The following is a 15,717-nucleotide window of genomic DNA, read 5'->3' as shown; positions in this document are numbered from 1 at the left end:
CTACAAATTCTACAAAAGAGACACCGTGACAAAGCTGAGGTTATTCTCATTGTGTCCAACTGGCTCAGATAACTTCTGAAAACGTTAACCTGACCTCCCATCAACATCCGACCCTTTCCGGATCTACTGCCTCGAGAACAGTGAGGCCAGATATCCCAACCCAGGCCCTCCTCATTTCACAGCCTTGTATTTGGATGGGCTTCAGGCATAGAACATTCATGTTTGGAGACTGTTCAATCTATTCTCAATCAAAGCAGAAAGGATTGCACCAGAAAGTGCTGTCTGACCCATGGAGATGTTTCTCTGCCTGGATACAACAGAGCCAATTATCTACAGACATCCTGGGAATTGCTGTTACTCTGGACTACCTACTCATGGGCTTTGGGACTTTGTTAGTTTGCTGTGGGTCTACCTTGCAGCAATCATTGCTTTTCATCCTCCAGTTGAGAGCTATTGTATTTTCACTCATCCAACTACAATTAAGTTCCTGAAAGACCTCATTAGGACTTTTCCACTGGTGGTAAAATCATCCCTGCAATTGGCTCTTAATCTTGTTCTTTCAGAACTTCCCTTTTAATCATTTTGTTACCTGCTCCATGTCCTACCTCTCTATGAAGGTCGTCTTCCTAGTCACCATTATTTCAGCCAGAAGGGCAAGTGAACTGGGAGTGCTTATTTCAGTATACTGGTTTTTATAAAGAGGTTTCCCTTTGCCTTCACCCAACATTTATCCCTAACATGATTTGAGTTTCACACGCATCAGCCTACTCACTTACTGGTATTTTTTTTTCCAAAACCTCATGCTTCTGATGAGGAGAGAAGATTTCACTCTCTTGATGTACGATGGGCTTTAGCGTTCTGCGATTGGAGAACAAGAGCAATTAGGAAAATGCCTAGATAGCTTGTTCCTTTAGCAGAGTGATTAAAAGGACAAACATTATTTGCTTAGAGACTCTTAGAAGATTTCTGGCTGCATCATTCATTATCAACTGGTACATATGCCTCCCTGGAGTGGTGAGTGCCCGCTCCACTAGAACACAAGTGACTTCTACAGCATCTCTTCAAGACATATTTATTCTGGACATATGTAGGGCAAGAGCTCTCTCCATACTTCTGTGAAACAGGCATTGGTCTAGACATCTGCAGATGCAGCTGTGGGGACAGCACTATTACAGACATCTACAACAACTGCATCCTTGCGCTCCCTTTGCCGCTGTTTAATTGCTTACCAATCACACATCTGTGGAATACACATAGGGACCAGCACTCAAAGAAGAAATGGAGATTACTTACCTGTTACTGGAGGTTTCTCGAGAGTTGTGTTCCTATCTGTATTCCACTACCTGCCCTCCTTCCCCTCCTGCTGCAGATCATCACTGGATTCTCAGTAAGAAGGAACTAGTGAGGCATCGGTCCGCACTGTCCTTATACCTGCTGCTCAGAGTATGAGAAGAAATGTGCATGGTGGGCCAACAGACACTACTCGCTAGAAGTCTTTGATTACAGGTACCTGGTGCACGTGCTTATCCACGTGTGGAATACAGATAGGGACCACACATCTCAAAGAACCTCCAGTTACAGGTAAGTAACCTCCATATTTTTTAATTAAAAATTAATAGTATTTGGGTGCACAATGTATTTTTGTTTTAATATTAAAATTATAATTCTTGTTCTTGCTCTAAATTGAAGGAAAAAAATGAAGAAGGTCTGGAATAGAGCAGTTGACTTCCTTGCTGCAAATGAATCTAGAGTTCGCACAGAGACACGTCGAATAGGTGGCGCTGACTCCTTGGTTTGGAGATGGATACAGCCATCTGCCGCATGTGACAAAATTTTAGTTATACCATCTAAAGTATGGCAAGGCCAAGGTATAGTTATATTATTAAATGTAATTTGTATCTTGCATTCTACACTGAACATTTATTCTTGCATCTCCTAATGAGGCTAATCTGTCATTTGAAAAGGAAGAATTTGCTTTTTCTAATCTACTTAAATGTAAATTGCAGTTATTGTCTGAAAATGTGACAATATAAAAATAGCACTTTCCTACTCAATAGACTTGCTCCTCTGTACTTAGCATCTCATCTGTTTACTTCAGTACCAGACATAAGCTTTTCTGTTAGTGCTGCAATGGCCATACAGCAGAGCCCGCAGAGTAGTCAGACAGAAAGTGAGCTATTTTCTGGCTCATGTGTTATCAACAAAAGTAACTGCACTTCATTTACAGGGTCAGAGTCTGACTTCCATTACCCTTGTGCTAACTGGTTGAAAACAGTCATGTACAGGTGGAAGGGGAGGGTTGGACCTCCAAAACATTTATTTCTGTCATTGTGTCAGGGGGAAAAAACATGACTCCCGTTTCAGGTGGAGCATGAAAGAATAGCATTCAAATAAATAAATCCTCTTATTTGTAAATTCTAGAGTGGGGAAGTCACTGACCCCAAAATATATGTATACATGATAAGCTGTTTTTAGCATTTCGGAGTGGAACTGCTCTTAGAAAATATATAGGATGTTTTTGCCACACATCTCCTAGTTCTGTCTGGCACAACCAACAGTTTGCTTTAATTAGAAAGGGAAATCAGAAATTAAATTTCTCATGATTTTTGTTTCCCTTAAACTTGATGGGAATGTCACTTCAGGCACACCTTGCCTGAGCAGGGTAGGGGGATCTGCGCTCCGGGGATGGGGGCCTGACTGGGGCAGGGTGGGGGAAGGGGGAACTGCCACTACCCCGTCCGCTGGAGCCTTTCCTGAATGCTCCTGCAGGCTCCAGCTGCTACTCTTTCCGCCTCCTGGTGGCAGAGGCCAATTACTCCAGGTAACCAGACTTTTAATGCTCAGTTAGCAGGGGACACTGCCAGGTTCCTTTTTGACCAGACTTTTTGGTCGAAAACCAGATACCTGGCAACCCTAAATGGAATGCCCTCCTTGAATGAATTTGTGAGGCTACTAACAACTCCTTCAGATTTCTACTTAAAACACTTTGACTGTAACACTTCGAAGAAAGTGTTAACCACTAACAGATTGTGCTGAAATGGGAAAGTTTAAATCTTTCTTCAGAAACCCTTTCAGATATAGTACCATCAAGATGTGCAGTAGCTAATTTATGTAACCACATCTTTATTTTCACTCTTCTCATCCTTCTCTTCTTTGTAAACTTGGTGTGGTTTTTGTTTTTAAAATTAGATTTTAAGTTCTTTGGCTCAAGGACCATTTCTACTAGTGTGTATGTGCAGTTCCTAATACATAGTGTCCCCATCCTAATTGTGGGCCTTCATATGTCACTCCAATATAAAAAATAATGGAAATGGAAATATTTTTGTACTGTGAAACATCATCTGTCCCTATTTCTTAGTAGATTCTGATTAATTATAGAATACCCAAAGGATAGTATAAATGAAAAGTTCACCATAAAATTACATCCTTATAAACATATTGGCAAGTCATAATTAAAACTGAATAATTATTGCATACATCCTTGTCAAATTTTAAACTAGATAGCAAGAACTTACATTTCTGTTTTCACTTACGGATTATGCATTAGTTATAGCATACAACTTTTTAGCTATCTGGAATTTGTTTACCATCCAGTGTACTGGCCGGAATATCAAAACTAATATTTTTAAAGCTAGCAATTATGAATCTGAAAAAATAAGTTATTTTTTCAATATTAGAGTCTTTATAGGAACATTGTAATTTATTGAAATTCTTTTTCTTTCATTATGGAAGGAAGATATTCTTATTCAAGTTCAAGGCAACAGAAGGATTAAATGTAAAGATGAGATGCTTGTAAACTAGATAGTATAGTATTAATCACTTACTAAACTATTAAATCCATTTTTTTCCTTGTAGCATTTCATCTAGATAGAAGAAATTCGCCACCAAACAGTTTGACACCATGTCTAAAGATTCGCAATATGTTTGATCCTGTCATGTAAGTAAATGTGGTCATACTCCAGGTGCTGTTTTCAGTGTGTCTTAGGACAGGGTGGAAAACTTTCATTCTTCAGATCTCTCCTGAAAATATACCACATCTCAAAGACTTCAACCCCAGTACTTCGGTCAGAGAAATAATATGGTATATAAGCAAAAAATTAACATTCAGGATGTGTTACCATGCATTACTAGCCACAGTGACTAGAGACTCTTTTTGCTTACCTCATCCTCCCTTTCCTCTTGCTTTTCAGTGTTTTAGCATTCTGTGGACCACTTTCTCAACAACAGTGTCACTGTCACTCTGGCCCTCCTCTGTTTGGCTGTAAAAATGTTTGATTTGCTGAAGCACCAAAAGAGACACTGGCGCTTCTATGGCTTACATGCAACAGACTGCATTGGCTGTAAAATTAAGAATACAGTCTTAAAGTTGCACAGTTTGGATTTAGAATGTTAAACGTTGGGATGTCTTCCATTCCCTTGGGTCTTGATCACCAGGCCAGTCATGGGGGAAGCTCACCAGGGCATACAATGACAAAGCCACCTTGGTTAGAAGTACAAAATACTGTTCCCACAGAGCACATCGTGCTTCAGGAGGAACTTTTCCCAGAGGAACCATTTTTTAACACAGGAGGATCCATCTGCTCCTGTTAACCTCTTTTCCTCCTCACTTAATGACCTTGTGATCCTGGATACTTCCTCTTCAGTTGCAGATGATTGTCTCATTAAGAACTTCTGAGAAGAACGGTTGCAGTTTTGGACATAAAAACTGAGCTTGTACAAGAAAACATCACAAGCCTTTGGTCATGCTCTGCTGCACCTGAGAGGATAGTCCCTCCCTATTAACAAGGCTCTTCTAGAACCAGTAAAGACCTTATGGCATATGCCAGCCTCCTTAGCTCCTACAGCTAAGCACACAGACAACCGTTCAAGTGTTTTTATTCCCATGCTACCCTGAACTCTCTTGTAGTGATAGCTACCAATGAGAGATCACATCAGGGGAGACTTAAATCAATTCCCAAAGAAAAAGAGCCCCGAAAACTTGACATAAATGGGAGAAAAGTTTTTATTGTACCTCCTCTCTAAAGATGTATTTCGTAAATTAGCAGGCACTGTTAGCTAAACATGACTGTAAACTGAGATGCAATGTCCATGTTTTCTGAGAAACTGCCAGAGGATGTAAAGGAGGAATTTAAGGCTTTCTTTGCAGGAGATTGCATGGTGACTAAGATGTCATTCCAGTTTGCACTTCGTGTGGCTGATGCTGCTTCTAGAGCGAGTGCCTCTGCAGTAACTGTGAGGAGAGCTTCCTGGTTACAGAACTTGGGAATAGCAATAACCTGTCAACAAATGTTTGAAGACATTCCATTTGGCAGCTTTGTCTTTGTTTTCAGATAAAACTGAAGAGACCTTGCATTCTTTTAAAGACTCTCAAGCAACACTTTATTAGTCTTTGATACTCCAGCACCCAAGAGGTGCCTGTACAGACCTTTAACTGTAGCACAACACAAGCATCTCGTCCTCAGTTGGCTGTCGGGAGGCATGCCACTTGATTCCTCCTTTGAAGACAGCTCTGCAGTTGCCAGCAACAGCCAGTCTTCCTTCCTCCCACTCCAGTTTGGAAACAGATGATCACATTTCCTCAGTGCTTGGGAATCTATAATGACAGACAAATAGATCCGAAGCACTGAGAGACTGGGGTATTCTTTCCAGTTTCTGTCGACCTCCTTCTCCACCCAGTTTCCCCATCCTTTCTCAGGGACCCATCTCACAAATCAGTACTTGTTCGAAAAGTTCAGACACTTCATTCTAGGAGCCATAGGAGAAGTTCTCTTTCAGCATTGGGGGAAAAGGTATTATTTACAATACTTTGATTCCCAAGTTCATGGAGGGGGGGTTGTCTGAGACCCATTCTAGTTCTTTGAAATCTCAACAAGTCCATCAAGTACATAAGAGTTCCCTTGGCCTCCCTAACATCGATTTATTTTTTCCCAAGATTGCAATGCTGTTTGCTGCCCTTCATCTCAAGGAAGCTTGCTTCAATGTGGCAGTCTTGCCGAGTCACAGGAAACTTCTTAAGTTCTGTGATAGCTCAACAGTATCAGAACACGTTACTCCCCTTTGGTCTGTCATTGGGGCCACAAGTATTCAGCAAGAGTGTGGCAGTGTCCTACCTGAGGAGGAAAGGAATTCATGTCTTTCCTTACCTGTATGATTGGTTACTTCAGAGCGGATCTGAACATCATGTTCTCCATCACATCCATTTTATCCTTCATTTCTTCAGCAGTCTGAGACTTATGCTGAACAAGGGGATATCTGTGTTAGTTCCAACATCATAAATCAAGTTCATTGGGATTCTACGTGAGTCTACGAAGTTGACTGCTTTTCTCTCTCAGGAGAGATTCCAGACTATTGTCCAGTGTGTAAGTCACTCGTGTCATGTCCCACCACCACAGTCTGAGCTTGCCACATGGCCTCATGTACTTATGTGACCAAACATTCTCCCGGGGGGCTACAGTAAAACTATCAATGAAACAGAAATCCCTTAGACAAGTAGGTCCATGTACCTCCTATGTTCCTAATGTTTTTAGAACAGTGAGTGGATCAGACCAACATATACAGGGTTGTGCCATTTTCTCATCCTGTTTCATCCAAGACATTCATTACAATGCATCCCTGATAGGATGGGGTGCTTAGCTAGAAGGTTTGTGAACCCAGTCGTTACAGACAGAATATGAATTGACCCTTCATTATCAATATTCTCAAACAATTTTCAAGGCTTGTTGCACTTTTCTCCCTCACATCAAGGGCTTGTTGGTCTAGATACTATCAACTCAGCTTTGTCAAAAGCAATGAAACCGAAAAGGGACACATTGTTCCCAGAACCTGTTGGCCAGTCATCTCAGCAGAAAACTTTCCAAAAATCACGAATGGTCTCTGAAGAACAGTGTGCTCAGAACTCTTTTTGAGGTCTGGAAAATTTCATTCGTTGACCTCTTTACAACAAAAAGCAAAATGCCATCATTCTGTTCCCAAGTGGGTGACAGTCCCAGGCTTGTTTACTGACACTTCTCTCCTACAGTGTAGGCAGAGTCTCCTGTACACATTTTTCCTCTCAGTCCTCTGCATTCTGTTCATCCCACAGGTAATCCTCAAGTTGGCAGAAGACCATGCCAGATAATTCTTAAAGCTCCAGCATGGTTGAGACAATGCTGGTTCTTGGACCGTCACAGCCTCTTGATTAAACCTCCATCAGCTCTGTGCCTCTTCTTCAGACCTATTGTCCCAGCAGCACAGGCAGATATTGTATGCAGACATGAACAGCCTGCACCTTATGGTGTAAAGGTTAATTCACATGGAAGTGGACTGCTCAGTGGCAATTAAGGAGGTATTGCTTAATAGCAGAAAGCAATCCACTACAGCTGCTTATTTAGACTAGTGGAAGTAGCTTTCAGTCTGGTCCACTCTCTCTGGGGCATACTTCTATCAGAAACTAGGATTCAAGACATTTTGGAGTACCTGTTACACCTCAGATCTTTGGGCCTTTCTCTAAGTTCCCTGAGAGTTTACTTGGTAGCAATCTTGGCAAATTTCCCTTCAGTTCGGGAAACATCAATTTTTAAAAATCTGATCGTTTTCTAGATTTTAAAAGGATTGTTTTACTCTTTCCCATGGAAAAAGATGCATTGCCATGTTGGGATCTTAACATTTTATTAGCTACTTTAATTGGCCATCCAAGGGTGCGCATCCCAAAGATTAATGTTACTATATATTAATATCTAATTAACATACTTTGCATGTTTCTTTAAACATTGCTTTGTTTAAAAAAAATAATCAGAATCAGACCATAATAGAAATGTAAAAAAAGTGTTCATGTAGACTTTCATTGTATCTTCTCTTAATTTGTTTTACTTAGGGAAATTGGTGACCACTGGCATTTGGCAATTCAAGAAGCAATCTTGGAAAAATGCAGCGATAATGATGGAATTGTTCATATTGCTGTGGACAAAAATTCACGTGAGGTAAATGCATTTCTGGTATTCCCTTTATATTTTTTGGCTTGTTGGTCTTAAACTTAAATTTTTTTTCTCACCACAGGGTTGTGTATATGTCAAGTGTCTGTCTCCGGAATATGCTGGAAAGGCTTTTAAAGCATTACATGGCTCTTGGTTTGATGGTAAGAAGTTTGGGGGTTATAACCTGGGGAAAAATGCAGCTACTGTCATTTTTAGCTAGCACTGTAAGATGGCTTCTAACTAAAATGTTAAGCAATAACAAAATACATTTTGACATATTTCGTAGGTATGAATTGTCTGGCAATTTGTTGATTACATCAGTGCATTGAAGTATTTATGTAACATATAGTATATTTACCTATTAAACTAAATGTAATGGTTTAAACTAGTAATTGGTTGTATTTTACTACAGGAAAGCTGGTAACGGTAAAATACCTGCGGCTAGATCGATATCATCATCGCTTTCCCCAGGCTCTTACTTGCAACACACCCTTGAAGCCATCAAACAAACACATGAACTCAATGTCACATCTTCGTCTACGGACAGGCACAACTAACTCTCAGGGAAGCTCCTGAGAAGACTTTCTACAACTTGTAGAACTGTTACTTGCAGCAGGAAAATTCCTGTTTGGCTGCCGTCTTCCTTTTTTAGTGCTTTTTGTATGTAATATTTTCATTGATTAAATAAAAGTCTGAATGTTCCAGAAATCTTGTTTCCAAAGGGACTTAGCAATGAGGCAGTAATACTAAGTGGACAAAAACAGTTGCTTCAGGAAGTTTTTGGAGCTTGAGTAAACAAGTGCATTTAATTTTTGCATGAAGAACACTGAATTTATTAAACATTTTCAGATGTGACGGCTGTATTTTTTTTGCACCAAGAAGTGTTTTGATAATCCAAAAGCATGGAGAAAAAGAGACTTCCTGTATTTCCATAGTTTCCTGTGAAATTATCTTGTGGATATTTTGTAATAAACACCTACAGTTCCTGATGGCGAATAAGTAAAAAAATGTTAATTTTTCAATCTAATCTTATGTTTCTGTTGCTGTAAAGGATGCATTTGCTGCAGCTGGGGTATGGGAAAATTAATTTGGCTTTAGTGGTTGCATATAAGTGTGAGGGAAACAAACTGAATGCAGATATACTGGTTTTTGTACATAAGTGTAAATGCTGGTGGTGGCAAAAGTAGTTGTGTTCTGTGAGGATGTCTGCATTAAAGCAGTGAATAAGCTTCCTATTTTATTCATAACCTAATGTTTTTTATAGTATTGGCTGTACCATCACATAAAAGTCAAACAGCTGAACACTTTAAAGTATTAGATACAAGTTAAATATCTTTTATAGTTTTTATATTGAAATATCTGACTGATTTTGTGTGAAAGGTCTGATACCAATTGTGGTGGATTCAAATTTATGTGAGCAATAAAGAAGCAATTGACAGATACTGAAAAATATTTTGTGAAAAGCTGTATTTATTACAAATACCAGGACTGTGACAGTACTATTGGGATTAAGTAACTTTCCTAATATATTTATAACTTTAAATAAGTTTTAATTAACTGGTTACCTATAAAATTAACAAGGGGTGCATATTTTTTGCAACAAAATTTTGGTTCATGAGCGCTAGAAATATTAATGTACAAGTGAGTTACTTTATTTCAATGTTAAATTTATGTATTAACATTTATTCAGTCTTAGTAACTACAGAATTGTTGCTGAGAAGTTTAATTGAAAATCTAAGATTATTGGCTGCACTGATCCCTTGTTTATACAATATAATTTTGTCTATAATTATCCAGCTAAACATTGCATAGGTGGTGAGACTGAAAGTGTACCATTTAAAATAAATTTAGTAAAACTCACTTTAATTCTTTTGTAGATATGATGGATTTGCAGCATGAACTTGCACAAATAATGCATGTTTTTCTTATGGTTCATTAAACATGATGCACACTATTCTGCAACAGAAAATCTTATTGTGCCTTACCTTGTGCTTTTGTGGGCACCATGTTTATTATTGGAGGGTTTGTTATCTGAAAAATTTTTAATTCTCAGTTTTACGTCTCAGATGCTAATGAATGAGTATATATAATATATATAATCTGCCGTGCAAATTTCTACTCATGAGGGACAAGTACATATTTTTGATGAGTGAGTAGATTTTATGTCAGGTCTGGTAGATTTTCATGAGTTTTACCATATATACATATATGTATATGTATAATATACATGTATATGTATTATATATGTATATAAACTGATTTTGCTGTATTTGATGTGCATCATAGTGATTTGTTGACCTGACCTTAGTGACCCCATCTTGTGACCTATTGCAAGAGTGAATGTAAAAATAGTTGTGGCATTTTAAAAGGTCACCTTTTGATGCAGATGCATCATTTTCTTGCTTCTAAAATATATTTCTTGTAAACACTGTACATTTTATTGTAATATGTACTATTATGCAGCTTATTTTACATAAAACTGTTAAGTTGACCAATATCCCTCCCTGCAAGACAGAGGGGAATGTGTATAATATCTGGACATTTGAGAAAAATCAGATATTTGATGTAATTTGTCACCTGTCCTGTTTTAAAAAAAAAAACAAAAAACCACAACCAAAACCCCCTCTAATTAAAGGTTTATTAGGGGTTTTTATGTGTGTCTCAACTTTTCGATCGTCAGAAGTCTCTCTTTGATTTGTATGTTGGTCTGCATTTGGTGAATGGGTGAGAGAAGAGCTTTGTACTACAGCTATTTAAAGTTTTAACAAAAACTCATGTTCTCAAGACACAAATTTAGACTATGCTGTAGAGCTGATATAATACATTAACTCCACTGAAGACCAATCTTGAGCTGAGCAATCATTGACATTGAATACGGAAGTGTGTGGGAGTTCCAGTGAGAGTGTATTTTATCTTTGTAATATATTTTAAGGCCAGAAGGGAACATTATGATTACCTAATCTGCCCTGTATAACATCGGTCCAAGGATCTTATCCACAAGTGTCAGCAGCATCAAGCTCATAATTTCTGTTTGAGCTGTAGCAAATTTGTAGACTCCATCCTATCAGTAGACTTCCATGATTGATTATCCTCCCTCTTAAAGTGCACCTTTATTTCTAGTGTGAATTTGTCTAGCTTCAGCTTCCAACCACTGGATCTCATTATACTTTTTCTGGTAGATAGCTACTATGATGCATCTCTTTTCCATGCCATCACTTGTGGACTATGACCGAGTCACCTTTTAATTGTTTAAAAGTTAATTACAGAAGCACATCTGATGTCTGACAGCAATTGTATGCAATACTTGACATATAAAAGACGACGAACCCTGTCTTTTTGCTATGCGGGTAATGACGCCACTTTCCTTTGTGATAAAATTCTTAAATAGCCACCATTTTTTCTCTAGCTGGGTGTGTTAAAGCTAACACAGGTGGGCTACTAATCTTCAGATGTTCATAAAGCTCTATTTAAGGCTGTTAAGCCACTTGGCACTATCGTGGTTAAACCAGTAAACTACCTAACTAAATAATACCCACCTTCCCTCTCCTCTGCCTTCAGAGGTCTATGCTCTCTGAGACCAGTTGCTCTATTTAATGTAGGCTTAATCTTGCTACAGCAAGAAGAGAAATAAAGACCATGGCCATGGCTACACTGGAGAGTTGCAGCACTGGTGATGGGGTTACAGTGTTGTAACTCACTCTGTGTCCACACTTGCAAAGCATGGCCAGCGCTGCAACTCCCTGGTTGCAGCACTGGCTGTACACCTGGTCTGCCTGGGGTGTAGCAATTCCAGCGCTGGTCATCAAGTGTGGACACCAACAGCGCTTTTATTGGCCTCCAGGGTCTTAGGAGGTATCCCAGCATACCTTTTCAGCCACTCTGCTCATTGTTTCACACTCCACTGCCCTGGGCTCAGGTGACCCGCCCTTTAAATGCCCCGGGAATTTAAAAAATCCCCTTCCTGTTTGCTCAGCCAGCTGTGGAGTGCAATCAATCAATCAGTGACCATGCCTCCATGTCCCAAATGAGCCCCAGCATGGAACACTTCCGAGCTGCACGACCTCATCAGTGTTTGGGGTGAGGAAGCTGTGCAATCACAGCTGCGCTCCAGCCGTAGAAATTATGATACCTATGGGCAGATATCAAAGTCCTTGCTGCTAAGGGGCCATGAACGGGACGTGTTGCAGTGCAGGGTAAAAGTAAAGGAGCTGCGCAGTGCCTATTGCAAAGCCCGTGAGGGAAACTGCCACTCAGGAGCTGCCCCCACGACCTGCCGTTTTTACAAGGAGCTGGATGCCATACTTGGGTATGACCCCACTGCCAATCCGAGGAGCACGATGGGAGTTCAGAGCAGGGAGAAGTGGGGAAGGGTGTAGAGGAAGCTGAGAGCGAGGCTACTGGGGTGGAGGGAGACACCCCTGAGTCCCAGGAGTCATGCAGCTAGGAGCTCTTCTCAAGCCAGGAGGAGGCTAGCCAGTCGCAGTAGCTGGAACTTGTTGGTGAAGAGGAAGCAGAGGAGCATGTTCCCGATAAGCAGATTTTATTTTTAGGATGGCAATGTTTTGTGAGAGGAGGGTGGGGGTTATGGCTGCCTGCATGCATGCCTAAATGTGGAATAGCCCATTGATTTGGTCTATCACGTCTCTGTAATCGGCCTCGGTAATCTCTTCAAAAGTTGCAGCCAGAATGTGGGCACTGTGCTTGCGCAAGTTTATAGGGAGAGCCACCGTGGTCCTTGTCCCGGTCAGGCTAACTCATCCATGCCACTGTGCTGCGAGGGGTGGGGGGACCATTGCTGCACACAGGCAAGCTGCATAGGGTCCAGGCGGAATCCACATTGCTGTAGAAGACCCTCCCTCTCTTCCCAGGTAACACGCAGCAGTGATATATCTGGCAGTAGAAAATCCTGTTGAAAATGTAGTGATGATTGTTCAGTGCGGGTCCCCAACTGTCTGCCCTCTGCTTTCCCTACTGCTGGTCCCCAACTGTCTGCCCTCTGCTTTCCCCAACGCACAGAAACCCTAGCCCTCTGGCAGTTCCCCTTCCCAGGTGAAGTCGTGGCAGAAACACTCGCCCCATTGCTCGACATACCTATGCCTTCGCTGCCGTGGCCTCTCTGTGCTATGTTAGGTATGTGGGAATGATGCTACAAAAAGTCTACAAACTCCTTCACTGTGATAATAAACAATGTAGCCTCTGTATTAAACGTTTCTATTTGTTTTTTTAAGTGACCTTGAATAATCCAGCCCTATCACCGCCTGCGCGAAGGTTACAGAACTTGAGGAAAAATCCTAGAAAATCAAAAGAAGATTTGATCAAAGCAGTTATGAATCAGTACGCCAGAGACAGAGGCTGCAGGACTGGAGAGAGAAAATGCATGATGGTGGCAAATACAGAGCAGGGGAAAGGAATTGGCTACCAAGAAAAGCACAAAGCAGCTGATAAGCTTCCTGGCTCGCCAGACTGACTGTATGCAGTCTCTCGTAGCCATGCAGGCAGATCAGTACTGTGGTAACCCCCAACCCTCCCAAAGCTCTCTCCCTTGTTCCCTAGTGTTTGCACAAAACACCTTTCTCCAGCAGCCTGGTTCTTACCACCTGTACACCTGCTGCCCCCAACACCTGTACGTTCACCTACCAGCCCTGATAAATACAACCCTTACTCTATGCACTCAACCCCCATCACGATGCAGCATATTAATCCTGAAGTGCAGCAGGCATTGAACAGCAATCCAAACAGGACATATTCATACCTCTGAGTGTACAGTCCACCACCCTACCCTTTTATGTACTGTATTTTGAATAAATGATTTCTTGGCTTCTAAAACATTTTTTATTATTGCAGAAAGTGATAAATACTCTACCCCAAGGGAAAAATGGGCACAGCAAAGGCACCAAACACTACTGTTGGCTTTCAGCCTCAAATTGCTCCCTTAAGGCATCCCTAATCCTTGAAGCCCTTTGCTGGGCCTCTCTAGTAGCCCTGCTCTCTGGTTGTGCAAATTCAGCCTCTAGGCATCGAACCTCGGAGGTCCATTCCTCACTGAATCTTTCACCCTTCCCTTCACAAATATTAGGGAGGGTACAGCACGCGGAGATGCTGCTTTCCCCCAAATCTAGCTTCCCGTAGAGACACCTCCAGCGTGCCTTTAAACGGCCAAAAGCACACTCCACAGTCATTCTGCACCGGCTCAACCTGTAGTTGAACCGGTCCTTGCTCCTGTCAAGCTTCCCTGTATATGATTTCATGAGCCGTGACATTAAGGGGTAAGCGGGGTCTCCAAGGATCACAATGGGCATTTCGACGTCCCCTACTGTGATCTTGCGGTCTGGGAAAAAAGTCCTGGCCATCAGCTTCCTGAACAGGGCACTGTTCCGAAAGATGCGTGCATCATGCACCTTTCCAGGCCATCCTGAGTAAATGTCAGTGAAATGCCCACGGTGATCCACAAGCGCTTGGAGAACCACAGAGAAATACCCCTTGCGATTAATGTACTCTGATGTCAGGTGGGGTGGTGCCAGAATAGGAATATGCGTCCCATCTATTGCCCCTCCACAGTTAGGGAAACCCATTTGTTCAAAACCATCCACATTGTCCTGCACGTTCCCCAGAGTCACGGTTCTTTTTAGCAGGGTGCGATTAATGGCCGGGCAAACTTGCATCAACACTATTCCAACGGTCGACTTTCCTACTCCAAACTGGTTCGCCACCGATCGGTAGCTGTCTGGAGTTGCCAGCTTCCAGATTGCAATAGCCACCCGCTTCTCCACTGGCAGGGCAGCTCTCAATCTCGTGTCCCTGCACCGCAGGGTAGGGGCGAGCTCAGCACACAGTCCCATGAAAGTGGCTTTTCTCATCCAAAAGTTTGCAGCCACTGCTCGTCATCCCAGGCTTGCAGGACGATGTGATCCCACCACTCAGTGCTCGTTTCCTGAGCCCAAAGGCGGCGTTCCATGGTGCTGAGCATGTCCGTTACTGCCACAAGCAATTTAGTGTCTTGCGCGTCAGGCGAATCAATATCATCGTCTGACTCCTCACTGTCACTTTGGAGCTGAAGGAATAGCTCCACTGCCATGCATGATGTGCTGGCAACATTCATCAGCAAGGTCCTCAGCAGCTCGGGCTCCATTTGTAACAGAAATCGCGCTGCAGACTCTCAATGGCGCCAAACTGCTTGGAATGTGTAACAAAGCACCATGGGGCGTTGGAACAGGAAGCGGAAAGACCAGCACCCTTCCGTCCCCTTCCCACAAGCCACAGCGCCAAAATGGGACGAGGTGCTCTGTGGGATAGCTGCCCACAATGCACCACTCCCAACAGCGCTGCAAATGCTGCAAATGTGGCCACACTGCAGCGCTGGTAGCTGTCAGTGTGGCCACACTGCAGCGCTGGCCCTACACAGCTGTACGAAGACAGCTGTAACTCCCAGCGCTGCACAGCTGTAAGTGTAGCCATACCCCATGTCTCCCTTAAGTGCTCTCTTGACCAAAAAGCCATTAGAGCTGAGTGGTGGTGGTCTCTTTCAGAGCGGGGAGCCAACACTATAGTTTTTACAGCAACTACATAATGAATCTGGTCACTCTACCACATCCTTTCCTGTTTGCATTAAGCATTTTCCAATATATAATCTAGACTTGCTTTAATGCTAAAAGGGGAAATTACTAAATTAAGAGAAGCTAACGATAGTAGTAATAAGAAGTGAAAACATTATCTAAAAGTTATATTTCTAGTGATTTGAACCAAGCACCGGGAGTGAAAGTCACTT

General features: G+C 41.8%; 1 protein-coding gene across 1 annotated transcript in view; it reads left to right on the top strand.

Moving 5' to 3' along the window:
• The window catches only part of LEMD3 (LEM domain containing 3), a 75,656-nt gene extending 65,104 nt beyond the window's left edge, over positions 1–10,552 (top strand). The window contains exons 9-13 of the mRNA XM_030548810.1: positions 1,690–1,868; positions 3,856–3,937; positions 7,853–7,958; positions 8,035–8,113; positions 8,365–10,552. Coding sequence (XP_030404670.1) covers positions 1,690–1,868; positions 3,856–3,937; positions 7,853–7,958; positions 8,035–8,113; positions 8,365–8,528 — 610 coding nt within the window. The 3' untranslated portion in view covers positions 8,529–10,552. The remainder of the gene's footprint in view (positions 1–1,689; positions 1,869–3,855; positions 3,938–7,852; positions 7,959–8,034; positions 8,114–8,364) is intronic.
• The last annotated feature ends 5,165 nt before the right edge of the window (positions 10,553–15,717 follow it).

Source organism: Gopherus evgoodei, chromosome 1 (genome assembly GCF_007399415.2).
Source record: "Gopherus evgoodei ecotype Sinaloan lineage chromosome 1, rGopEvg1_v1.p, whole genome shotgun sequence".
Lineage (NCBI taxonomy): Eukaryota > Metazoa > Chordata > Testudines > Testudinidae > Gopherus > Gopherus evgoodei.
The sequence above is the reverse complement of the archived record's forward strand: the minus strand, read 5'-3'. Positions and strand labels throughout refer to the sequence as shown.